At 57.9% G+C, this 25,139-nt stretch overlaps 6 protein-coding genes and 2 non-coding genes across 8 annotated transcripts; 4 read left to right on the top strand and 4 right to left on the bottom strand.

The window, feature by feature from the left end:
- Positions 1-4,259: 4,259 nt before the first annotated feature.
- PLICBS_008798 (ankyrin repeat domain-containing protein 44) lies at positions 4,260-6,434 on the top strand (the record flags this gene model as incomplete). Its single annotated transcript, XM_018324731.2, has 2 exons — positions 4,260-4,264; positions 4,328-6,434. The coding sequence occupies 2 exons, from the start codon at positions 4,260-4,262 to the stop codon at positions 6,432-6,434; spliced, it is 2,112 nt and encodes a 703-aa protein (XP_018176125.2).
- Position 6,435: 1 nt separating this feature from the next.
- On the bottom strand, positions 6,436-6,700 carry PLICBS_008797 (uncharacterized protein; the record flags this gene model as incomplete). The annotated part of the gene is made up of 2 exons (XM_065601460.1): positions 6,436-6,643; positions 6,696-6,700. The coding sequence occupies 2 exons, from the start codon at positions 6,698-6,700 to the stop codon at positions 6,436-6,438; spliced, it is 213 nt and encodes a 70-aa protein (XP_065457532.1).
- Positions 6,701-6,800: 100 nt separating this feature from the next.
- PLICBS_008796 (uncharacterized protein) lies at positions 6,801-9,272 on the bottom strand (the record flags this gene model as incomplete). Its single annotated transcript, XM_065601459.1, has 2 exons — positions 6,801-9,194; positions 9,264-9,272. 2 exons carry the CDS (start codon positions 9,270-9,272, stop codon positions 6,801-6,803), a joined length of 2,403 nt encoding a protein of 800 aa, XP_065457531.1.
- Positions 9,273-12,786: 3,514 nt separating this feature from the next.
- PLICBS_008795 (uncharacterized protein) lies at positions 12,787-13,513 on the bottom strand (the record flags this gene model as incomplete). The annotated part of the gene is made up of 2 exons (XM_018324733.2): positions 12,787-13,111; positions 13,173-13,513. 2 exons carry the CDS (start codon positions 13,511-13,513, stop codon positions 12,787-12,789), a joined length of 666 nt encoding a protein of 221 aa, XP_018176127.1.
- Positions 13,514-15,205: 1,692 nt separating this feature from the next.
- Positions 15,206-15,325, bottom strand: PLICBS_008794. Its single transcript has one exon. It is a non-coding gene; the product is annotated as a tRNA-Arg (tRNA).
- A 3,710-nt stretch (positions 15,326-19,035) lies between these two features.
- PLICBS_008793 (uncharacterized protein) lies at positions 19,036-19,712 on the top strand (the record flags this gene model as incomplete). Its single annotated transcript, XM_065601458.1, has 3 exons — positions 19,036-19,126; positions 19,204-19,219; positions 19,253-19,712. 3 exons carry the CDS (start codon positions 19,036-19,038, stop codon positions 19,710-19,712), a joined length of 567 nt encoding a protein of 188 aa, XP_065457530.1.
- A 798-nt stretch (positions 19,713-20,510) lies between these two features.
- On the top strand, positions 20,511-20,584 carry PLICBS_008792. Its single transcript has one exon. It is a non-coding gene; the product is annotated as a tRNA-Asn (tRNA).
- A 788-nt stretch (positions 20,585-21,372) lies between these two features.
- On the top strand, positions 21,373-25,008 carry PLICBS_008791 (proteasome regulatory particle base subunit; the record flags this gene model as incomplete). Its single annotated transcript, XM_018324735.2, has 3 exons — positions 21,373-21,512; positions 21,615-24,534; positions 24,592-25,008. 3 exons carry the CDS (start codon positions 21,373-21,375, stop codon positions 25,006-25,008), a joined length of 3,477 nt encoding a protein of 1,158 aa, XP_018176129.2.
- Positions 25,009-25,139: the final 131 nt, after the last annotated feature.

Below are 25,139 nucleotides of genomic sequence, written 5' to 3'. Positions count from 1 at the left end.
GGTCTTGGCTCGCGTCCTTGGTGTTCGAAGCCACGTCGCCGGTCGATCGATCAAGAGACTCAAGGCTTCTGCGCGATCACAAAGCTAATTTAGTGGGTAGGCGTCTACGGATGCAAGAGGCTTGTTACAAGCGATGGCAGGGCTGGTCGCATACCGAGTGACTGGATGGGAAGCGTCGCGCGTTCAAGGGATCACTCCAGGCTCTCCAATCAGGCTTGGTCCACGCCCCGGGGACTCGCCATCCTGGCGTCAAAGCCACATTGCTAAATAAAACGAGCATCGCACACTATGCAGTAATATACAAGATGAGTTCGAGGCTATTCGGAAAGGGATGCGGCGACGATGAGACGCTGCAAGAGAGTGTGCGGAGAGGAGATGAGCGGGTAAGGGGCAGAAAGGTGGAGAGATGGTGATGTAGAACAGTTAAGGGATAGGGCTCATCAGAACAATAGACTATGTTGTTGCGATTAGAGTCCAAACGGCAATTCGCACCCAATTGTTTGGAGGACAACGAGGGCAGCGAGATGCACTGGAGTGATGTTTCTATCTAGCATAGTTAATTAGTCCACGATCGAGCATATTGGCACTTGCTTCTCAGTATATATTGATGGGAGAGGGCAGTCTCGTGCTGGTCGCCAGGACGTGGCTCGACTGTCGTGGACGGCTTGCCTGAGCAGCCGCAGCACCATGGCCAGCACCCGCGGATCGTGGCGGGCTAGATTAGCGACCCTGTCGCTGGAAACGGCACACCTGCCTGAGAACCACTCTTCCTCTGCGAAAGCACACATGTCGTGGCTAGCCTCACTTACACGGTTTGGTAGCTGATGCCTTCTTCATTTATCGCAGTGTTTCGTGGGGTACGTAGCTACGTACGGCGTGCACGGTGCAACGGGGCGGGATGCTCCTTTCTACTTTGGCGCGGAAGGCGCCACCAGCAGCTGCCTTCCCGAATCCCATCGATGGAAAACGGGCACCCCCGACGCAAACGAAAACGGACGAAAGAACTTGTCACCAACAAACATCAGCTGCGGGCCAGCAAAGCTCGCCGGATATCTGATACGATCTCTATTTCGGACCAAGCACATCCGCTCCAACGTGCGGGCTCCTGTTGAGCTTACCAGGGCCTGATCCTGTCAGGATTCGGGCGGCAGCGCGACCCTTACTAACTGCTCTCGCTATCCTTGACGGTCAAACCAGGGCCGGAACAGCTACTTTGGAAGGATGGCTGTGTCGCAAGGTGAACGCGCGCAACGGCTGGTTCTACCCAGGGATCTTCGAGTCTCGCAGGGGCCAACTGCAGAGAGAATGGGGCGGTGTCATCCTTCCGGTCAAGGTGCCTGCGATACTCATTGGACAACAGCCCTGGTGATGATGCACGTTCGCGTTACAGCGGCTGGGCTCTGCAGCAACCCCTGCGCCGCCACGAAGCAGACGCCAGCAGCCGGCTGCTCCCGCCCCGCTGCGTGTCCGTGGAAGGAATATATGTATCGGCGGTTCGACGTCCACGGCGCATTCTCACGGGAGTGACGCTTCGTCGCGCGCGGCCACCACGTCTGGCTCATGGCAACATTCGTCTTGCGAAACTTGGCGCGTCAATTAGCCCAGTTCTCTTGATTTCTCGACATCTCCTCTCGTTTCCAGGACCCGGTCAATCTCTCCGTCACCCGGGTTCTTCAGCTTTTAGTGAGCGATGTCCTAGCTCTCGCCACATATGAATCTCCGACGACGTGATCCTCACGTTCCCGACGTTTCTCACGTTCCCGTCGTTCCTCACGTTCCCGTCGTTCCTCACGTTCCCGTCGTTCCTCACGTTCCCGTCGTTCCTCACGTTCCCGTCGTTCCTCACGTTCCCGTCGTTCCTCACGTTCCCGTCGTTCCTCACGTTCCCGTCGTTCCTCACGGTTTTAGCAGCCGCCGCCGCCACCACGCCTGTCAATATGGCATGGCTACTATTGCTCGGACTAGTCCTGGCATCGGTTCCAGCTGTGGCCGGAGACGATGACTTGGCAGACTTTTCCAACAACCTAGCAACGGACATCGGACCGTTGCTAGCCCTATTCGGCGATGCTATGACGCGTCAATACCTCAGCGAGAGCATTACTTTCCTCGACTACCTCATATTTGCCCTCGGTCCAATCGGTATCCTTACTGCCATAGTCTCCGTCGCCCGACTCTGCGGTCACTCTACGTTACGCGCATTCATAGGGCGCTCACAGGAAGGGGAGTCTACCGTCGAGGCAGAGCTGTGCACATCGACTAGTCGCGATGTATGCGAGCTCTTCACTAAAGGGGGGATCACCCGGGTTATCGGAAGAGCAAATATTTTGGAACTCATCTATTTTCCTCCGATAACGGACCCCACGATCCGATCGAATTCCCATCGGCCTGCTCCTCTGCCATCTGATGCCCTTCCGTCCAACACTCTTCCACCTGATGCCCTTTTATACGAGTCTCGCCCGTCTATTACTGATATTGGTACAACGCCCCTAGGCAGTCATATCGAGGGAGCGATATCAGCGATACCGCTCAAGGGCGGCTTCGAGCTAGTTCAATTCCAGCAATTCGTTCGAAAACATGATTGGTGCGACAGTGAGGAGAAAACCAACGGCTGGCGTCAAGTAAGTGGCCATGACTATGAGGATCGATACAGGCTAGCTCCGCGGCCAAATCTGTCTCTTAACGTCGGTATCAAGAAGCAGCCCGACTGGGTGTTTTATACAGTAGCAGCTGTCGGCGTCTTGCTTCAATCGTTCATCATAGCCTTTACTGCTATGGGTACTTGGGCGTACGACTGGAACATACGCTCAGCGGGCTCGTCCGCGTCACAGAACTACGCGCCAAGTATGTTCATCATCGGAACTTGCCTTTTAGCTGTTGGCATGTGCTCCTGCGCAGCGTTGATCGGGCAAACGACCAAGGAGATCCAGTTCCGCCGCGATAGTTTTTCACAGACAAGTGGCCGCCTTATCTGGCTACAGCCCGGCCCGACTGTCGTGGGTGACCAGAGCTTCGATGCGTTCGCTTACTTGGATAGCCAAGAAAAGCCTCTTCAACACTGGACCTCGTCTCGAAAAGAACCCAAGCCGGAATTCGAAACTTTCACATTTCTGGCTGTGGCCGTGACTTTGGTGGGATACTTCATGCAGTTCATCGGACTACGCGGCATGAAAGCTTGGGTTTCGCTCGCGCAGCTGGCCGTGACCGTCATCATGAGTATGCTTCGGGGGCTTTTACGCATTCAACGACTAGGGAGGACGGACAATCGGCTCGGCCATATGCCTGATATGGTCTCTGGCCACGAGCTGGACTGGTTGGCATACGAACTAGCTGTGCGTGAAAGACCTGGCGACCACAGCACCACCACCTCAGGCGGTCCATACTGGCTTCTGACGGGGAACTCTCATCCAGCACACATGCAGACACGCCCCGGTCACCCTCACAAAACCGCCTCGGTCTGCTCGAATACCAGCTCAGCTCCTGGGTCATACGATCGACGTTCCTGCCGCGGAGGCCTGGTCAAACAAGCCGAGACCTCGGTGTCCGGAGATGCAAGTCCACGTCAAGTTGACTGGGCGCATCTCCTCCAAGTCCGAGCTTGTCTTGCACTCATAACAGGGCGCGATGGACCCCTTTTTCATGGGAGCCAAGAGTGGCGAGAACAAGCTGTCGCAGTCCGCAAACGAGCATCGGCCTTGTGTGCTGCCTTAAGCACTGTGACGGAAAAGCTGTTACGAGGCCAGCAGCAGCAGGGCCAATCTCTGCTGCTTTACATGGACTTTGTTGCGGCCCCCCAAAGCCTCGGACAGTGCAATGGAAGTTTCGAAAGCGGAAAGGTGTTTGTGAAAGTCCAAAGGACACATGGGCCTTGGAGTATCGATTCGAGTCAGATTGAGGCCATTCTGGGCACATACGTATGGTCATTGGCGAATGATATGCGATTGCATTATTCCGACGACTTCGGCAATACAAGGAGCCAGCTCCACTGCCAGGACAGAAGCCGAATAATATCTGGCAATTTCGCAGGCGAGCAGGGTAATGTTGACAGACTGGGTGAGATACAGCTTTGGGCGGGCGCCGACATAAATCCAGTCCAGGAGACTAGCCTGGCATTGTGCGAAGGTGTCACACACAGTCTTATCGATCTTTGGGTGCCGCAAGGCAAGCCAAGATATCAACCGGGCGCTGACTGCTGGAGGCTTGCAAATGGCGACGATAACGCCAATCGCAACCGGTGGCCACATCCTTCGTACATGAGGTTCATGGGGTGGGCTGCGATTTTGAAAGCACTTCGGGCACATCCGGCAGTCAACACCCCTGAGCGGGGCAGGATTCGAGTTCAGGCTGTGCGTACGGTCCTCTCGGTGGCTGATTTATGCACTCAAGAGCTCTTCGCAGCGCTGGTTCGGTCATTGACGGAACTCGTCACCTTTGCGGATACTGGAGTCGTCGAAAGGGCTGGGGTCGCGAGTCTGGATAACCCAACTATCAACGCTATTGTAGAGCCATTTGTTGAGAATGGTCTTGGAAGGCGCTCAGACGCCTTGTTGTCAGTCTTGCCGGGATACTGGGACGAAGTGCGACCGAAAGCAAGCGTGCTGCTGACTAGTCTCGTCGCGACCACGAGGTCTCATCGCCGAGACAAGGGCTGGGACAAGGCAGCAACCTTGCTACGTTGGGGCTGTCAGCAGTTCTCTCACAGCGCCGACTTGGAAAACCACCAGACCGAGCCTCATTTCATCCAAGTGTTGCGTGAAACTGCAGAGCTATATCGATGGGCGCTCGCAGTTGAAGGGGATCAAGAGCGACATGACTTTGGAGTCGAGGGGATCCAGTGGTTACATCAAACATATCTCCTGTCCACTGACTCGGAGCGACCCGGTCGAGGACTGGTTGCCGAGGCCCTTGATCCTTATCTGGAGGTTTTGGAGGGGCTTGCAGAGCAGACGCCGTGGACCAGAGACAAGCTCATGGAAGCATTCCGAGAGCGAGACAGACCCACGGCGCTCCTACTTCTGACCCTCGCCCAATCTGACGGCTTTGGAGATGTCGAAATGGAGGCAGCGCTTCCCCTCGCCGCGCGCAACAAATGGCCCGAGGTCATCGGCACTATCTTAGAATGCAAACCGATCATTGACGGTCGGGACGAGAGCGGCCGAACAGCTGTTTCGTACTGCGCGGAGCTCGGCTGGATCGACTATTTGGAGAAGCTGATTGAGATGAAAGCCTTCATCGACCAGGCCGATAACGATCTGAGATCACCGCTTCATTGGGCAGCTGGATCGGGCCAACAGGGTGTCGTCCAGTACCTCCTTCAGTCTGGCCACGTCGACCTGATGCGACAAGACTTGCTCGGCCAAACGCCATTATCGCATGCGGCCAAAGCTGGACACGTACCTGCGATGGCCCTCTTGCTGCGCAGAGGTGCCAACAGCGAGTCTAGGGACAAAGACGGCCGTACGGCACTCTCTTTGGCTGCGGGCGCAGGGCATCATCAGGCCGTGGTAGAGTTGGCAAACAAAAAAGCCAACATTCTGTCTGAAGACGATGCTGGCCGCCAGCCAATACACTGGGCTTGCAAGAGCGGCAACGTTGATACAATAGCCTTCCTCATCGAACAGGGGGTTGACGTAGCGGCTAGGGACAAGTCCAGGTCAACGCCGCTGTCCTGGGCTGCGAGTGCCGGAAACCTAGGGGCGGTAGAGTTGTTGCTTGGGCAGGGGGCGGCGATAGACACGAAGGATGGCGAAGACCGGACACCAATCTCTCTTGCCGCAGGCAATGGCCACCTCGACGTTGTCGGGTATCTTCTCTCGAGGGGCGCCGATATCACGATATATGATCGTGGAGGCGGCGGCGTGCCGCTGTCGTGGGCTGCAAGAAACGGCCACGCCCGCGTGGTCGAGCTCCTGATCGAACATGGGGGCAAGGTCAACCGCACCGAGTGGGCAGGGATGGGATCACCACTGACGCAGGCCGCCCTCGCCGGCCATGAGGAAGTCATCGATGTTCTTCTCCACGCCGGCGCCGAGCCCGACCAGACCGTGAGCGAGGACAGCACGGCGCTGACCCTGGCCGCGCGAGCCGGACACCTGGCCGTCGTGCGGATGCTTGTCGAACGAGGCCATGCGGCAGTAAATCACTTGAACGAGCAGGGCCACTCGCCATTGATCGAGGCAGTCACGGCCGGACACGAGTCCGTAGTGGAATACCTGATCGAGCACGGCGCTAAATGCGACCACCACGATGAAATGGGCCGCGCGCCGCTGTATTTCGCAGCGGCGCGTGGGCGCACAGCCGTTGCCCTGCGGCTGCTCAAGGAAGGCGTCGATGTAAATCTGGTCAATTTTAGCCACGAAACGGCCCTCTCTGTCGCCGTCGAGAGGGGGCATACCGAGGTGGCGGAACTGCTTAGATCATGGGCGAATAAGCCATAATTCAATCGTTGCTGTCGTTGCTGTCGTTGCTGTCGTTGCTGTCGTTGCTGTCGTTGCTGTCGCTGCTGTCGTTGCTGTCGCTGCTGTCGTTGCTGTCGCTGCTGTCGTTGCCCTCGTTGCTCTCGTTGCTCTCGTTGCTCTCGTTGCTCTCGTTGCTCTCGTTGCTCTCGTTGCTCTCGTTGCTCTCGTTGCTCTCGTATAGCAGCCGACTTGCAAGCAGTGGTAAAAGAAGGCAGGAAATGGTTTCAGTTCAATCATCACTTCATTGCGTCTAAGCGTGACTCGGGGCATGTCCTCTGAGTACAGCTAATCCACCGACTTTCTCATGCTTCGGGATATAGCCACCAATCCCTCCCTGACGTTCTTTTATGAGCCCGCAATTCCCAGTCCAACGCGCTGGCCACTGCTCGGCTGTCCACTGGCATATGCTGGACCGCCTGGACCGCTCATGGTCGCCGCGCCGCCTGTTCCTGTCCGCTCCCTCATCCGCCGACCTTCCATCAAGCCTCTCAAGCCGCGTTTCTGCAGGCCAATGACACTGCTCAGCTCACCGTTCCAAATGAACCGCTCGCCCTCACTGCCTCCAACTTCTGACCCCCATTCAGATCCACTTCGACTAGTAGACGCAGAAATTTCGCCGCTGTGTGGGCGACCCGACTGGACGTTGGTGTTGATGCTCAGACCTCCAGCCGCGGCAGCCAGGTCAGACGAGAACGATTCGTTTGCGGTCGTGCCGCCCAGAGAAAAGTCCGAGGTCGAGGTTGGCGACCCGATTGGATCAAGGCTCCCAACGAAAAAGTTGGGGTTGAGGGACCCATCGATACCACGGCCCCCGCCGGCCGCCATGGCCGTCGCATTGAACACCGCCGCCGCATTCCTGCTATCGAGCAGGGCGTGAAGACGCTCGACAACGGCTTCGAGGAGTCCGTCCACGCGATATGGCCGCGCGATCTGGAGAAGCGAACATAAAATCTGGGGCGTGCAGAGAGGAGAAGACGGTGGCGGCAGCGAGCTCGTGTAGAGGAAATGAAGCAGTGCTTGAACGGTCAGGTACGTATGCGGCAGATAGACGCATCGAGGGCGAAGGTTTGGCGGCAATGAGCGAGGCGTCGGCGCAGTGTTAGTGGTGGCGGGATTGATGTCTTCTCCTTGGCCCGCCGCTGTTCCGGAGCTGCCAGGCGCCGGGTTGGTGGACAAAGACGTGCTGGATGCCGACGTCGACAGCATGGATCCGCTATTTATGGACGAGCCCTCCGGCGTGTTCTTCGAGTTGGGAGTGATGGTCAAGGCCGATGCCCTCAGTGGATTGCTTGAGAGACCAGAACGCAGCGTGAAGCCGTCGCTGCCATCCTGCGACGCCGTCCCTTCCCTCAGCAGCTGAACGAAATATGGACCCCATCTCCTCGCGACAATCCTCGAATTGACTGGTATGCGCTCGCCACCGATGCACAAGATGTCCATGTCGGAGAGTTCTCGCATTGCCAGCGCTTTCTCGCCAAGCTCCTCACTCGCTCGAGAGTGGAAGCGGCCGCCCGCAGTGTACCCTGCCTTGCGTGTGAGGCTAAGACCTGGACCAGAGTAAGGGCTGCTCGCCGAGATAAAGCCGGACAGTGGGCTGGTTTTGCGCGGGTTGTCGTAGAACCCAAAGGCCTCCAGCTCCACCATGCAGACATTCGAGAAGTTGATGCGACGATGGTTGTAGTCGTCGACAAGGCTGCGTTTTCGGTTCCCGAGAATGACAAAGGTATTGCGACGATTCCACAGTACTCCCCTGTTCCAGCTTCCTTGGCTGAAGACACTCCCACCTGCGTCTATGCGGCTCCAGGTAAGGGTCCTCAGGTCTAATGCCCAGAGGGCGTACTCTTGCTTCGAAGAGGTGAGATACGTCCCGCTCACCACGAAATGGGTGTCAATCACGCCGCCATTGGGAAATCGAAGCCCAGGCGGTGAATACGTGCCCGACATCGGCCGTTCCGTCAAAGTCCCGTCCGAGGCGCGGATCTGAAGCTCGAGCTTGACATCCAAAAAGTTATAGTTGGAGTAGATCAACATGGAAGAGCCTGGTTCTCGCGCCTCTTGGCTGATGCCGCCGTCTGCTCGTGAGGCGTTCTGTGCCAGCTTTCCGATTCTGGATGTCACAGATGGCGGGAGTGGAGCCGCGACGCTTCGATACGCACCACAGCTCTTTCCTAGCGGCTGAGTTGACGTCCATTTGAGGCTGCGGAGGTTGAAGACGCTGATCTGCTCAATGTAATGGTTTGCGCCGTCCTGACCACCCACAATGACCATCTCCGCGCCACCCGAGCCGTCAATATTGATACCGATGCGGCCTTCGTTTGGATTGCCCGTCGACGGATTGTGTTGAAGTGCGGATAGCGGTGCCCGAGTCGAGGCAAAGGATGCCGAGGATGGCAGGATGCAAGCGCAATGCGCATAACGGCCCTGCGGAGCATCCTGGGCTGGCAAATACGTCCACTTCTTCGACGAAACATCGTAGGTGTAGATGTCAGACATGACGGTTACTTCGGGCTGCTGCTGGTCGGCAGACGCAGATTGGTTGGGTGCGGGCGACATGCCTCCGTAGCAAACCATCTTCGTGTCCCCAAGGGGACACATGGAGTGGAAGTACCGCGGGGGTGGTATATCGCCAGATGTCTCGAGCTTAGTCCAGTGCCTGCGAATAAGGTCGAGCTCGTACAAATCTGCAGTCAACGGTGCCGGGCGGCTTCGAGACAGTATCCTGCCGCCGAAAACGTAGAGCTTGTCTCCTAGAATCGTGGTAGTGGCGCCCACCAGAGGGGGGGGTTCGCGTCCGGTCGTTCGGTGCACATTGCACATGAGTCCTGATAAGTGCGCAGAAGACCCTTGGGATGGCCCCCCAACAGGCGTAGCAGTAGCCTGCGACCTCGTTTGGGTGACGGCTGGTGACGCGGCAGCAGATGGCGGGCCATTGCTCCGAGGCGTCAGCCCATCCCGCGCTTCTTCCACTCCCTCCTGCCTAACAGAGCTAGCGAGACTGCTCATGCTGCTGTTCATGTCTTGTGCGTATTGGTCTTGCCCGCCATATATCTGCCCGGAGGCTGTCGAGCTGGTCGAATCCATCGTACTCGTCCGGCTGTCCATGTTGGGCTCGGCTGGACGAGTTCGCGTGTCTTGGCCGGCCGATTGGGGTGCGATTGGAGTGGCGGGGCTGGGCTGAGGAGGAGTTTGGGGTAGAGGTTTGGCGAGGCTATGCTTCAGGCTCAGCTGTCTTGCATTCTGAGCTTCGAAGTTGGGCGAGAATGTCGTTCCCTGTGAGGGCTGGTGGGTGGAGCTGCGTTTGTTGCCGCCCGCGATGATCGTGGATTCGTTGAAGCCAAGCGCGGAGCTCTTCCTGGGAAGCCTGGGCTTTGGGGTCGGCTGGACACCTCGATACACACCGGAAAAGGTGTCGGGACTGTAGCTTTCGGTTGCCGATCGAGGGGCATTCGACTCGGAGTCCGACAAGGGGGATTTGCTTTGGCGAGGCGAGTCCTGTAGATTGGTCAGTCCCGCCGGTTGGGCCATGACGTTGTCAAACGCTGCGCCCGAGGCGCGACTGGTGACGAGATAGAGCACGAAGGCTGGAAAGTAGCCAGGAAGGATGGTGGTCAAGGAATTCGCAAGGCCTGGCTTGAGATGAATCTGGGATTCGTCCTCATGCCTGCCGCCGCCATCGCAGGTCGCGCCTTGCTGAGTCTGTTCCGCACGTCCACCGACGGGGACAGGCTGGGTAGACTCAAGTAGGTAGGTCGACTTGACCTTCCGACTCCGCAGGACTGCTTTGTAGAGGGCCCCCGTAGAAAACCACGGTACCTTGAACAAGTGCCCGGTGTTGGGTCCGGGGAGGAGCAGGACAAGGTTTGCGCAAACAGGGTGCCAAGGCCTGAATGAGGAGAGCAGGGTCCGTGGACGGCGACAACGGGTTCAGGGCATGGGTGAGCAAGGAAAGACTGGGGACGAGCAAGGGGAGCCGCGCAAGTCCAGCATGACATGACATGGACTTATGGGTGAAGACGCAGGACGTGGAAAGCAGGCGAATATTGCAGGGGAGGGCAGGCGAGGCTGGGTACGGGGCACACACCTAATGTCGGTCCGCTGAGGCAATAGTCTGACGGAGCCCGCACGTTGACCGCGGATTAGTGCGCATGCAGCAGGATTGCAGTGGTGGTCCCGCAGCGAAGCAGACACGAAGGCCAGGCGTTCTGAGAGAGCTGCGCAGGATGTGCGGTGCTCAGCGTGCGCGGGTGCGACAATCCACGGACGGCCTAGGAAGTTTGGCGGGGGGGCGCGTGCGAAGCGAGGAGGCACTCGAGCGTCGAGAGGATCGAGACGGCGGCACGGCGAAGGTCGAGGGCGTCCGTGCTGAGCTTGGCTAGATGGCGAGCTGCGGTCCGGCTGACCGGCGCACGTCTTGTCGTCTCGGCAAGCCCTGGTTCCTCGGCGTCGTCAAGGCAGAGGCCCAAGATAGGGCAAAGTGTCCGAATCGGGGGTCTGCGGACGGGCGGGTCGCGGCTCCAGGCACCACGGCGGGGGAGTAAGAAACGGGCGAAGGTCGCTGCGCACCGACGGTCGTGGAGCGTAAGGAATACGCGTACTCGTCGGTGTGTACGGAGTATGCGTGCGCGACTAGGAACCGGTGCGTCGCTCGGACGGTGGCTCGGTTGGGTCGCGATGCGACTCGCAGTGGGAGCGGGCGGTGGATGCGAGAGGCTGAGAGAGGAAGTCGAAGGTGGACGGCCGGCGTGGTCAGGAGAGAATGAGGAGCGTGTTCCGGCGCGCGTGGGTGCTGGGGTGCGGTGCTAACGTTAAGTGGAACCGGCGCTGGCGCACGGCGCACGCACAGACGCCTGGCGAGTCGAGGATCGGGCGACGATGACGCGGGAGGATTATCGCTTCCTACTGTTCCAGGCGGGATGGACGGATGAAAGAGGGGGACGGTAATGCCCCGCGCGGGCGACGTCGTTGAGAATGGCGAGGGCCTGGTATCGCGAGGGAGGATGAAGAAGATGAAAGCTGCACGCGCAGGCAGGAGACGCAGTTGAGCGCAAGTACGAAGCAGTAGGCAGGCAGGTACTTTCCGCGAGCCTGTTGGAGCCATAGGGCCAGTGCAACACGGCAAGAGACGGGTCGACATGCACCTTCCTCAGCGTTAAGCGCCTGGGCCATGCACATTTGCGGAAGGACCTCCAGGGCAGGGCAGGAGCGGCCCAGCAAGGCAAGGTGACGGACTGCAGGCGCTCCATGACAGGCACCGCCAAACGCCAAACTTGGACGTGGCACCAACCTCAGCCCCTTCATTCGAGCTTTTGCAAGGGCACCAACCACCGCTTCATCCTCACCAAAACAGTGCTTGCTTACTCGTGCTTGGTACTAGTTGGTATCTGCGCGGCGAGTCCAGTTGCTGCAGCTCTCGAAGCCCTATTCTGTGTCCCTGTCGCCTGACTCCTCGGCCCCCTCCGTCGACACAGAATACTATGGCCGAGCTGCCTGGCCTGGAGTACCAACTAACGCACGGCACGACCATCCTGCCTGCAGCTTCCATCCCTCCATTCGTACTGTACTTTGCGCACACCGTCGGACAGCGTTACTTCGGATTGAGGGGCCAGCCCTGGCGCGTTAATTGATTGGGCCATCGTGGAGCAGGGCTGGACGGACGCACCAAGAACGCGTATTGGCATCTTCCATTCAGACTTCGAGAACGCTCCAGGCCCCTTTTTGTCGTCGTCCAGTTTCAGCCCCGACATTGCAGATCTCGACAGGACCGTCATGACTCGGCCGCCGCAGTCACGATTATCGCAAGCGAGCACAGTCCATTCGGACCGTTCGAAACGAAACAAGAACGAGGCTTGCTGTCAGTCGCGCTACAGTGCTGTACCTGGCTAACTTGCAGGGACCAGGAGGTACCCGGTTCCTCGGAACCCGCCCACATGGGCTTCTCTCCACTTCTGCGCCGCATCACGTCCATGCGTGTTCGAGATTGATGACAGCGGCCGGCGGCATTACCTCACCGGGAATACTACTTGCCCATACAAGTAACATGGTGTATACGCTGTAGTGTGGGGTATAGCTGGGCTTGGAGGGGCAGATCCAGGCCATTCGCTCCCATTCTATTTCAAGCAAGACGGGCAGTCGTCGTGGACACGAAACAAGCTGCATGTTTGTGGCTAATTTGGTATTATCATCATTACCGCGACCGAGGCCAGTACATGTCGACCCCGATCGGACTCGTTCCCGTACCAGTGGCGTTCGGACGCGGCGGAACGTCCGTCAGCCGTACCTTTCCCTCCTCTTTCTGTCGGCGCTCTTTTCACACATTTTGCTACTTCTTCAACTAAGCCTGGGGCAGAGCCGTGTAGCGCAGGTAAGGCTTAATGGTGCGGAAGTTGGGGAACAGCTCCTTGGCTTCGGGGTCCTTGACGCTGTTGGCAACAATGACATCCTGACCAGGGAGCCAGTCGATGGGGGTGGCGATCTTGTACTTGTCACCGGCCTGGAGCGAGTCAACAACTCGCAGGACCTCGGAAGCGTTGCGGCCAGTCGAGGCAGGGTAAGAGATGATGGTACGGATCGTGCGCTTGGGGTCGATGAAGAAGACGGAGCGGATGGTGAGGGGCAGCGCCTTGTGGTCGATGTTGGTGGGATCCTGGTAGTCGATCCTGCGTGCCATCTTGTCAGTTGTCAATGGCTCCCCCCTTCAGCTACGGCACGGAAACTTACATGTCATAGAGGTTGGCGACCGTACGGTCGTAGTCGGCAATGATGGGGAAGTTCACCTGCCCACCAGTCACCTCGGCGATGTCCTTGATCCAGCCCTCGTGGCGCTCGGTCGAGTCGGCCGACAGGCCGAGCAGCTTGACGCCGCGCTTGGTGAACTCGGGCTCGAGCTTGGCGAAGGCCCCCAACTCGGTGGTGCAGACAGGAGTGTAGTCCTGGGGGTGAGAGAAGAAGACGACCCAGCTGTCAGCAGCGAACTCCTTGAAGTCGATCTTGCCCTTGCTGGAATCAGCGACGAAGGTGGGGGCCTCGGTGCCAAGACGGAGGGGACCTTTGGCAGCCATTGTGATGATGGTGGTTGGTTGCAGGTATGTTGAAGCTGTTGACTTGACAAGCTGATAGGGGTGCTGTACACAGGAGTCGAGGATTACGAAGGAAGAGGAGGGCCGTCCCTGAGGGGAGGGGGCAACCAGGATCACTTTATATGCCTCGTCTACGGCGGCAAGTGGGCGGCGGCTTCGAGACATGCAGGAGGCATGAGCTCGCCAATACGTGTCGTAATCGACCCAGGGGCGTCAGGCAAAGGCCAGAAGACGCAATTGCTAAGCCTGCGGGAGGCGTCGCCGCGTCCACAAAACGGAGCTTGGCCTCAACTTTGCCCCTCCATTCCGGGCGGCCAACCCCTCCGCTAGCCTACCATGCTCGCAGCCCGGGTTGCCCCTCGACCCCTCCATCCGGGGAGCTCGCCTTCGGCGACCAGCCGTGGCGGAGCTGAGGGCGTAGGTGGAAGTTTGGCGGCTACAGCTTTCCTGGGGCGTGAGCCTCGCGGAAGCATCTTGTGCCAGCTTGAAAGTCGAGACTGACTTTTTCCTCTACATCATAGGCCGTTCCTCACTTGGGCAGTTCGTCGACGCGTCTGGTTTCGGCACCTGGATGGAGCCTCCGATTGAGCCCCAAAGGTCAGACAGGCTGTTTCCCGTCGTTCCTCGAGGCACGCACAGCGCGCCCCGAGACCCTGAGTGCTAGCCCAAGAGCCGGCGATGGCGTGCTGCACCAGGTGCGCCATTGGCCGGAGCTCTGGGATGCTGTCATCCAGGCCGGGCTGACGCAATTGGGGATGCGGGCGGCGCTGGCGGAATGCGGGACTTTGGCACTGAACGGGGGCGCTAGGGTGGTTGGCAGGCGCCGGCTCGTCGCCGGTTGCCCATCCCCAGCACGCAATCAGCCCCGACCTTCCGTGCGAGTGAGCCTGAGGGGGCCCCGAATGCGTCCAGATATGGTGTTATGACAGATCAGCTTGGCGCAATGGCGTGGTCGAGGCGGGGGCAGACTCGCCCCAGCTTTCTGTATCCAGGGGTGGCGCTCACTGAGACCCTCAAAAGTCTCACATAAGATGTGACCCCGGTGTCCAAGGCTGGTCAGCCTTCGCTCGGCAGTCGAGCGAGGACGATGAATTTGGATTGGGGTTCCCCGAGTGCCTAAAAGTTACGCGGCAAGGCCACCGATGGCCCGAGACCCCGCCGTGACAGGGACGCGGCTGCGAGTTGTGATGAGTTTAGGGTAGCCGCATGATATTCACCAGAGCTGAGAATGCGTCTTGCTCAGCTTGTGTACCGCCCGAAGACGATAGATATCCGCAATGGATAGCCCGGATTTTACAGCCTATATGTTCTGAACTGTCGTATCGAATTGGGATCTGCGCAAGTGATGGTGATGGATATGACAAGCATGTGTAACGTCGCAGTCTGTCCGATCCCTCGTCGTAGCCTAGCAACAAAACTCCAAAACGAGCAAATGCCTATTTAAGCACACAGCCCGCCAAGCAATCGTGACAGATCTTGCCTGACAGCTCTGCAAAGTAACCCTCTGATCACTAATACGTACGCACGCACACCCTTAAACACAGAAGGGACAAAAAGCCGACAGAAGAAGAATGAAGCACCCCTAGCAGCGTAAGTGTCGTAGCGTCTGCGGTGGCCAAAAAAAAAAGGGGAGAGCAAAAACAGCAGCACAACGAGCAAAAAAGATTAAACACGCGATCGCGCCAGGAGTCGAACCTGGAATCTCTAGAGAGCTCAGTGTACTTTTTTTCAAGAGACTGACAAAGATCAATCCTTGACCGAAATCTAGCGCCTTAGCCATTAGGCCACGCGACCGTGCGGGTAGGCGATGACAAAAATAGGTGCCGAAGTGGTTTATGTGCGTGTGCGTGTGCGTCTGCTGGCCCTCTGCGGCCCCTCCTGTTGCGCTTGAAGAGGGGCGTTTATTCGTCGTTGGCAGCTGGGTTTTGCTGCTGGAGTTGGGGGTCTCGTCTTTTTTTGGTGTGCGGATTTCTGTGGGTGCGGGTGAGGTGGGCGGTGGATGGGCTTTGATGGGGATGATGAGTGGGCTTCCTTGAGGTCCTGGTTGGGTTGAAGTGTGGTGCGGCGACTTTGATCCACTGGAGCTGCCCTGGCGGCAGCACCGAACCCCACTGTAGCTTCGGCGGGGCTGCATGCCCGCAAAGCTTCCATCCAAGCTTTCAATGGGCGAGAGCTTCAGGGCTGGGGGCGAAATCATGCACTCTTTCTGACATGCTCGCCGATTTGTCATTGAGACTCGGGAGCAAGGCTATTGTTTGATTCACCCTCGATGCGGTGATTGAGGGTCGTGTGCAACGGGAGTCATATCGGTGATACTCTGCATGTGTCCAGCTTGTGCCGTTCCTGGAGAAGAAGTGAACCTCGGAAGGTTTGCAAGCATGGCCAGGGCAAGTCAAGGACCGTCCGTAAAACGATAAAGCTAAGGGCACAAGACAGGAAGGGTTGAGCTTATGGAAGCTTCAAGCATTGACGCGGAAGAGATCATTGATGTGTCCGAGCCAAACATCCACCCACATGCAGGCATTCGCGAGCAGCTCTGCCACCAGGCCTTTGGCTCAAGTCTTGTGGACAAGACTTGCCGAGCAGCAAGTCTGAGTGTAAGCCAATTGCCACCACAGACTCGTTTCATCCTTCAAGATAGAGAAGTCAGATAAAAAGGCAAACGGCGCAACTACCCGCGCCACGTCCCAAGGCATGTCTCACGCGTCTCCGATGCCAGCTCCAATACTTGCTTGATCACGTCAAGACCAATCCATAAGGCATTCAGGAGACAGCCCAAGTTTGTGGTCGTAACATCGCATTGGTAATGCCATGGTGGCCCTAAGCCAAATGACGGAGTCGCAGTCTGTTCGCCATGCCTGCCTCCCTCTGCCGCGTCCCACAATGCCTCACCATCAAAGCCTTTCGCGAAGAAGACGAAGACTGTCGCAACTCAATCAGCTGAGCGTGGCTTAGCACAGTAATGCCATTACATGCTCCAAGTCCAGTGTCCAGCCTCCCAATGGCCTTGATGTGTTGACAGAACCGACCAGAACCAATCTGTAGATTGAGAGATGGGGAGGTTCATTTGAGAAGGATGACAACACACGGCTGTTTTCCTGCCTTTCCGTCCGCTTTCGAAAGCCTTTGTGTAGACTACATTAGTCCATGTCCATTCCCAAGATCGTAGCCTTGGTTTGCACATGCCCTGACCGCGACCACGGACACATCAAGACTCGGCCGGCTCATGGCTTGTGAGTCCACACATGCCACAAGGCTGCAAGGCCACGGCATTGCTTCGCCAGTTCCATCCGAAACCACGGTGCTTAGTTTGCGCGGAAGCTAGGAAGCGGAACTCATGCTCCTACCCGACGAGCTGTGGGGCGGCCTCAGGGCCAGAACGATGATGAATGCAAGACCTGCCCGAACAATAGACCTGCGGCCGCACGCATCGCACGTTAAGCAGTGATTCACAGCATGCGAGGTGCTGGCCTTCGCATCCCCAGCCATTGGGTATATAACCTCGCACCTCCGCCCAACCCTTGTGGTGCTGCAGCGAACTCCTTCCCTCCTCCCAGAGGACCTCGCCGCAAGACTCAATCGCTGTCTCGCAACACGACCTCGCAAGCCTTGCGCTCACTGTTCATCTCTTCAGTGCCTTGCATTGTGTCTCTTGGGTGAGTGTGCCTGCGTTTGGCTGGATGAACTTGAGTGAACAGTCCACATCTAACATGGCCTTTGAGGTTCACAGGTCTTGACCGCAGACGCGCCCATCTCTCGTCTTTTGGCATCACCGGCAACAATCGTGGCCTCTCTCTTCTGTATGGTGGCTTCCCCTGCAGGTCTATCGCCAATAGCATGACTAACAACATTACAGCAATGGCTTCCAACTCTCAGAACGAAGCAGCGCAGGAGGCTGAACACGACCTTGCGTCGCAGCGAATTTTGGCCGAACTCCTCACCCAAATTCGAACGGACCAGCCACGCGTCGCAGACTCGGAGGCCAGCACCCACCAGAATGGAAGTTTCTGCCCGGGTTGCATGCCTTTGGAGGTTCACCGCGGCATGATCCGTAGAATTAAGGAGGCCCTGAATGCTGATCTGCTGGAGTTCCAAGCCATGCTCCATGCCCTGATCCAAGGCATAGTTCAAGACGTGGGCAGAGTGCCATGCCCTCTTGGCAAGATGTTCATAGAACAGGACCCTGCGAATCCTCTTGCCTGGAGGGATGACGGCCGCGTGTTGGAACGGCATGGCGGAGGAGGAGCAACGCAAGTACATTGAGGCAGTCAAAGAGGACGTACTGGCTGGTCGCTTCTAAATGACACGGCACTCGCTGCCATGGCTTGCTCTGTCGAGGGTGGGCTGACTTGTGTCGCTTCCTCTCACGAGCCTTAGTGGGCATTGAGGGCTGACTTTGGGGATCATGGGGTCATTGGGCTTTCTTTTTGGAGGATTCGAGTTTGCAAGGCAGTCCAGACATCCGCTGCGACACTAAGACAACCAACTTGCTGCTCACGTTTGGAGGCTTTGGCCTCTCATGCCTCTTCCGCCTTGTCGTGACATTTGTATCCCCTCTTTGATTCCATCGTGTCAATTGCGTCCCTTAATCCCCTATGCCTTCCATAGCCCTTGGCCTCTGGTACAATTTCCCCCTCGTATGCCTTGCGCGCTGGCCACACTGAGTAATTGAGGCTTGTTGTCTGCGGCGCTGCGCAGCGAAGTTATGCCGCTCCTGTCTCTCAGTGTCTGTCGCTTTGCCCGCCAACGCAGAGCGCCTCTCCAGCAGCCCGTCAAGTCTTAAGGGTGGCTAGACATCCCGGCGCTACAGGCCGACGGGACCATTGTTGGAGCATCAGGCGACGTCGTCTCATGCTCTGCATGGATTGGTCTCACTGATGCCTTTGGCATTCCCTACCCTTCAGGCCCATTTGTGCCGCCCAAGGGATCAATTACTCGTACGCCGCACGAGTGGGCCTGAGCTCAACTGGCTCTGCGACAGTCCCAGACAGTCCTCTTACTAACTTGGCTATGCTTCCGCCCGCGGGCGTGTTATTTCGTGCGCAGCGGCAATGTAATGACAAGAATACGAGATTCGGTCCGAGTAGATGTCCAATAGCATGGTCGTGCATGACTTCAAGATTGAAGGTGTAGTAGGCTACCCTGTCCGGCGATGTCCGTGAATACTCCAGATCGCGCCATACGAGGACCATGCATAGTAATGCGCAATGTAAATTGGCAACAGCTAGTCACGGGTGCTAGATTCCCGATCAGGCGGGCTCAATCTTAAGGCTTGTCAGTGAGCTTCAGCGGGATGAAGGCAACAGAATGTCGATGATTGTTCCTTGCGGGGCCCCTGTCTTGTTTGCTCCTGAGTCAAGACTCCGCTAAAATGCAGTACAAGCCGACATGTAAAAGGCTCGTCGGAGCCACCAGACCGCGAGCCTGCGCATTGTGATCCAGTACAGGTAGAGCTCGCCCTGAAATTCTTCTACTGACCACATTTCGAGCTTCTTGACAGAATCATGTTCCATCGGATACTTGCCAGTCTCTTGGTAGCCGCGGCCATTGTCAAGGCTGTCCGAGCGAGCAAAAACACGAACGCGGATGTCTCCGGTAAGGCTCTTCCGACAAGCTAATGCAATCAAGTAGCTTATATATTTGTGTTTACCTAGTGTACGGGGATGAAGTAGGCATCAAGCGATTTGCGTAGGTGACAAGCCGTCTCCAAAAAGGAGATAGGCTTGCTCGCTCGGGGGCGCCCGACTTCGGAGGCGAGGACACCGACCAGTACTTGTCAGGTCGAGGTCTCCAATTTCTCAAGTCTCAAGGCATCACCCACGTCATCAGCGTCAATTCAGCGGCCAAATCTAAGACCATGGAAAGAGCCCTGGCGAAAGGCGGCATCGCATATACGCCACTGCCTGTCAAGGACCGGGGCGTACCGTCTCTTGGGGATTATGAGAAGGCGTGGAACGCGTTCAAGGCACATCGGACCGGTGCCACTCTTGTCTGGTGCGGCTACGGCCATGGCCGGACGGGTGCGATGACTACTGCTCTGCAGATGTTTGCGGAGCACGAGGGTCCAAGGCCGCACCTTTTCACACATGCTGACTTTCAGGCCAACATTGTCGAAAATGATGGACAGCGCAACAGCCTCCTGGCATTGCAGAAAATGCTTTTCGAAAGACGCCCGAAGTAAGAGTTGTGAGAAAACGAAGGCTGTGGTCAACGAGGAGGATGAGCAGGGATCGGAAGCGGCATTTCGGTCTGGTGAAACTTCTTATGCCGAGGGTCCTGACGAAGCTGCGACTTCGCCGACTGATTGTACTCTATCTGCATCTTCGTTAGACAAGAAAACGACTAAGCCGTCGTGGCAAGCCTCCTTGGTCAGTTACTGTAAGCGGATTTGGCCGCGGCCAGAAAACAGTTGTGTTGTTTGCTCCAATATGGGCAGACGGGGGACAATGACGTAGAAAATTGTACCGTTATGCCTCATAGGGCATGCGTTGAATCGCTTTGAATGGCACAACTCCGAGAGACTGTCTTCCCGAGCCTTGTCCCCTTCGAGAGCGGGTGGTGTGAGAAGCGGCAGGCCATGTCGCACGCGCCATGCTCCCAACACTCACTGGAACATCCAGGGGTCTGTTGACCTGTCCCATTGCTGAGCCCACAGACACCAGCTGAAAGAAAATTGGCAACCAGCTCACACAGTTGCAGTTGCGTCTCGTGGCCTCTTGGCTCAGGTGATGAAGACATCGATTGAGTCTCTGAGCTTCATCCATGTCATGCCACGCAGGCGTCTCAGCCAGTTGTCTCTCGTTAAACGAACCAACACCAGCTACGGCCGACTAATGACTGCCGGGTTGGCTCTGCGTAGACTGCCCCACATGATGGTGGGTGGTTGTGGGCACAACCTTGACTCAACCCCTGGAGCCAACCCTCCTTATCACAAAATAATGATTCGAGGTCCCAACGAATCAGAACTCAGTTCGCTCATTCCTCCGTGGCGCAATTGGCTAGCGCGTCTGACTGTTAATCAGGAGGTTGGAAGTTCGAGCCTTCCCGGGGGAGATGCGATATCTTTTTGAGTTGTGTCGTGATGGTGGCCCGAAGTTGTAATGACTTTGTGCTGCCACTCTTTTTTTTTTCTGGAACGGGCAAGTGTCAGCGTGTGCTCCGGGCTTTATCCGACAAGCTTTTCTTTTGCGTCTTACACCAATTGGGGTGGCGGGAGCTGGGCTTGCTGGTTGTCTTGGGCCAGGGCTTGTGGTGATGCTTACACGTGCTTGGGCCATGGACAACCGGCATCACTGTGAAGAGGTCCCAGGCGCAACTTGTACCTTTACTGCGTAGAGACATGTGGAAAAAACTTTGAGACGCAAACAATTACACAGCCCTAAACTGATGCCTTGTGCCGTTTCAGACCAAATATCGAGCAATTGGTGATGTCCTCGTACTGAGTGGCCCGGCGCCGGGTGCCCGGAATTGTGGGCCCAAGTCAGTCCGGCTGGCGATTATGTCAGCCGTGCACCAGTCCGCCAATCACGCAGCTAGCTTCCGTTGCTGGCAGGGAGCAGGCAGAGCTGTGCCTGACGTGGACGTGGAAGCCGTCGTGCCTGCTGCTCGTGCTCGCGCCAAAGCCCGTCAGTCATCACATCCCTCGCATCGCATTGCATCATCACCTCCTCCCCATCAATCCGTGTACACCACCCGCATCCCGTTCTCGGCTCCTGGGCGCTGCTTCATACGCCCGTTGCCACGTTAATTACAGCCTCGCTCGAGGTCCGCAAGCCTTGCCCGAGCTGGTGCCTCGCCTGCCCTTCCGGAAGCCTCCTCCGTCACAACAAGCCACCATCACGATGCCTGGCCTCGTCTCGGCGACCGGCGTCCTGGCCTTTCTGGCCGACGAAGAGCCCGAGCTCAAAGTCTTTGCCCTGCAGACGCTCAACGATGATATCGACACCGTTTGGACCGAGGTGGCCGGAGCTCTGAGCCAAATGTGCGTTTTGCCACAAGCCCCTTCCGCAAGTCTTGGCCGTCAAGCCAAGGGCTTCAGCCTCAAGAGCCTCAAGACAAGGCAAAGCTAACCCGCGCTCTGCAGTGAGGCCTTGTACGAAGACGACACTTTCCCCGAGCGCCAGCTGGCTGCCCTCGTCCTGGCCAAGGTCTACTACCACCTGCAGGCCTACAACGATAGCATGGTCTACGCCCTCGCCGCCGGTGACCTCTTCAAGCTCGACGCGCCCGGCGAGTTCGAGGAGACCATCATCTCCAAGTGCGTCGATCAGTATATTGCCGTCACCGCCTCCAAGCACGCCAAGCCTCAGGCCTCCAAGAACGCCGACCTGCCTGAGCTCACAACTACCTTCTCCAACGCTTCCGATGGCGCCGTCATGTCCCCGACGACACCCTTTTCGCAGACGACCCTCCCGCCCAAGTCTCTTCTCTCCCGCGCGTCCATCGACAACACCATTTTCGATGCCACCTTCCAGCCTCTGACCAAGCAAGGCCGTTCGGCGTCAATCGCCCAACTCCCCGACAGCGCCACCGAGGCCTCCCTGCAGCGTGTCATCGAACGCCTCTTTGACAGCTGCCTGAAGCAGGGGCGCTACAGGCAAGTTGTCGGCATCGCCGTCGAAGCCAAGAACCTCGATATCTTGCGCCGGGTCATTAAGCGTGCCAGCGAGGACGAGAAGCGAGCAAAGACAAAGTCGCAAGACGCTCCGGGTCCTGCCGAAGAGCTGATGGAATACTCCTTGGGCATCTGCATGGACATTGTGCAGGAGCGTGGCTTCCGCACCGAGATTCTCCGCCTCATCCTCGACCTGCTCAACGATATACCGAACCCAGACTACTTCGCCATTGCGAGGTGTGTCGTTTACCTCAACTCGGACGAGGAGGCGTCACGCATGCTGCGCACGCTTGTTGACAACGGCGATCGCACATCAATCGCCAATGCCTACCAAATCGCCTTCGACTTGTACGACAACGGCACACAAGAGTTCCTCGGCAAGGTGCTAGATTCCCTGCCCTCGGGGAAGCAGCTGGAGAAGGCAGAAGAGGAGGTGACTGAGGATTCTAACAAGACCACCTCGGAAGACGCCCCCTTGTTGGAGAACCAGCAGGAGGCACCCGAAGAAGCTCTGCCTGAAGGCGTCGCCAAGGTTTACCGCAATATTCGATCCATCCTGGACGGCTCCAAGACGATCCGCCTCAACCGCGAATTCCTCTACCGCAACAACCACACGGACCTGAGCATTCTCAACAAGGTCCGCGACAGCCTCGAGGGCCGCAACTCCATCTTCCACACGGCCGTCACCTTTTGCAATGCGTTCATGAACCAAGGCACCACCAACGACAAATTCTTCCGGGACAACCTCGACTGGCTCGGCAAGGCCGTCAACTGGTCCAAATTCACCGCCACTGCCGCCCTGGGCGTGATTCACCGCGGGAACCTGTCGCAGTCCCGCAAGCTGTTGGAGCCGTATCTGCCCAGAGCGGGTGGACTGGGCAGCGGCTCCATCTTTAGCCAGGGTGGTGCCCTGTACGCTTACGGCCTCATCCACGCCAACCACGGCGCCGACGCGCTCGACTACCTCAAGACGCAGTTCACTCAGGCTGAGGAGGAGGTTGTCCAGCATGGAGGCGCTCTCGGCCTGGGTATCGCCGGTATGGCGACTGGCAACACCGAGATCTTTGAGAAGCTCAAGGAAATCCTTTTCCAGGATTCGGCGCTCAATGGTGAGGCCGTTGGCCTCTCCATGGGTCTCATCATGCTCGGCACAGGCAACGCCAAGGCACTCGAGGACATGATTACCTATGCCCATGATACGACCCACGAGAAGATTGTCCGGGGCGTCGCCATGGGCATGGCGCTCATCATGTACGGCCGACAGGAAGGTGCCGATGTTGTCATCGAGGGCCTTCTCAACGACCCCGACCCGACGCTCCGATATGGTGGCATCATGACTGTTGCCCTGGCTTACTGCGGCACCGGCAGCAACAAGGCGATTCGTAAGCTCCTGCACACCGCCGTCAGCGACGTCAACGACGATGTTCGTCGCATCGCCGTCATGAGTCTGGGCTTCATCCTCTTCCGCAAGCCCGGCAGCGTGCCACGCATGGTTGAGCTGCTCTCCGAGTCGTACAACCCTCACGTCCGCTACGGCTCTGCCATGGCCCTGGGTATCTCCTGCGCTGGCACTGGCCTCGATGAGGCCATCGACTTGCTGGAGCCCATGATGAAGGACCCGACGGACTTCGTCCGACAGGGTGCCCTTATCTCGCTGGCTATGATCATGGTTCAGCAGAATGAGGTGATGAACCCCAAGGTCTCATCCATCCGCAAGACGCTCAAGAAGGTCGTTGGTGACCGCCACGAAGACGCGATGACCAAGTTCGGCGCCGCCCTTGCCCTTGGCATCATCGACGCCGGCGGCCGCAACTGCACCATTGGGCTCCAGACTCAGACGGGTAACCTCAACATGGCGGGCATCGTCGGCATGGCTGTCTTCACCCAGTACTGGTACTGGTTCCCCTTTACTCACTTCCTGTCACTGAGCTTCTCGCCCACAGCCGTGATCGGCCTTGACCACGACCTCGAAATGCCCGACTTCAAGTTCCACTGCGCGACGCGGCAGAGCTTGTTCGACTACCCGCCTGAGCAGGAGGTCAAGACTGAGGAGGGCCCTGCTCTGATTGCCACGGCCATTCTCTCGACGACGGCGCAGGCGAAGCGAAGAGCGCAGAAGAAGGAGCGTGCCCAGCGTCGCGAGAGTATGGACATCGACCCGACCCCCAGCAAGGCTGGAGACAAGATGGAGGTCGACGAGGAGAAGAAGAAGGACGAGCCCAAGGAGAAGAAGGAAGGTGAGGAGAAGGAGGCGGCTACGCCCACCGACTCGAAGAAGAAGCCGGAGAAGGAGAAGATTGGCTACGACATGGAGAACATGAGCCGTGTCCTGCCCGGGCAGCTCAAGTACATCAGCTTCCCCGCTGGACGGTACAAGCCTGTCAAGAAGGTGAGCCAGCTCATTTCAACCCTTTGCATGAACAGGTCTGAAGCTAACTACGTAAAGCCCACGGGTGGCCCCCTGCTCCTCGACGACACACAGCCCGATGAGCCCAAGTCTCTCATCGAGGAGAAATTGAAGAAGGTGACGACGGAGCGCGCTCCCGTCGCCGGCCAGCCCAGCACCGCTCGCGCAAGCCGAGCCGCCGCGAACCGGTCGCTGTTGGAGAGCCTCGCGGCGGACCACGGCCGCTCGCCGCACGGGAGCAACGCCATGCTGGACATGTTCCGCCAGCAGCAGGGCCGCTCGCCGTTTGGCCTCGTGGATCCGCAGACGCCCGGCGGCGACGCCGGCATGGGCTCCGGCGCAGCGGCGGCGGCGGGCGTCCTGACGGCGGTGGACGAGGACGCCGAGGGCGACGAGGAGGCGCAGGTGCCGGGCGAGTTTGAGTACTTTACCGACGCCGAGGACGACGAGGAGTAGTGGCAGCAGCAGTAGAGGCGATGTACACCGTGTTTCCATACGTGTAAAGTAGAGCAGACACTAGACGGGCGGTGGCCGTGGCCGTGGCATTGGAATTGGAACTGACCCGGGCCTGACGATAGGCTCGGGCT

The sequence above is a fragment of the Purpureocillium lilacinum genome (assembly GCF_023168085.1).
Source record: "Purpureocillium lilacinum CBS 284.36 DNA, scaffold_6, whole genome shotgun sequence".
Lineage (NCBI taxonomy): Eukaryota > Fungi > Ascomycota > Sordariomycetes > Hypocreales > Ophiocordycipitaceae > Purpureocillium > Purpureocillium lilacinum.
This window is presented reverse-complemented; position numbering and strand designations above follow the sequence as displayed.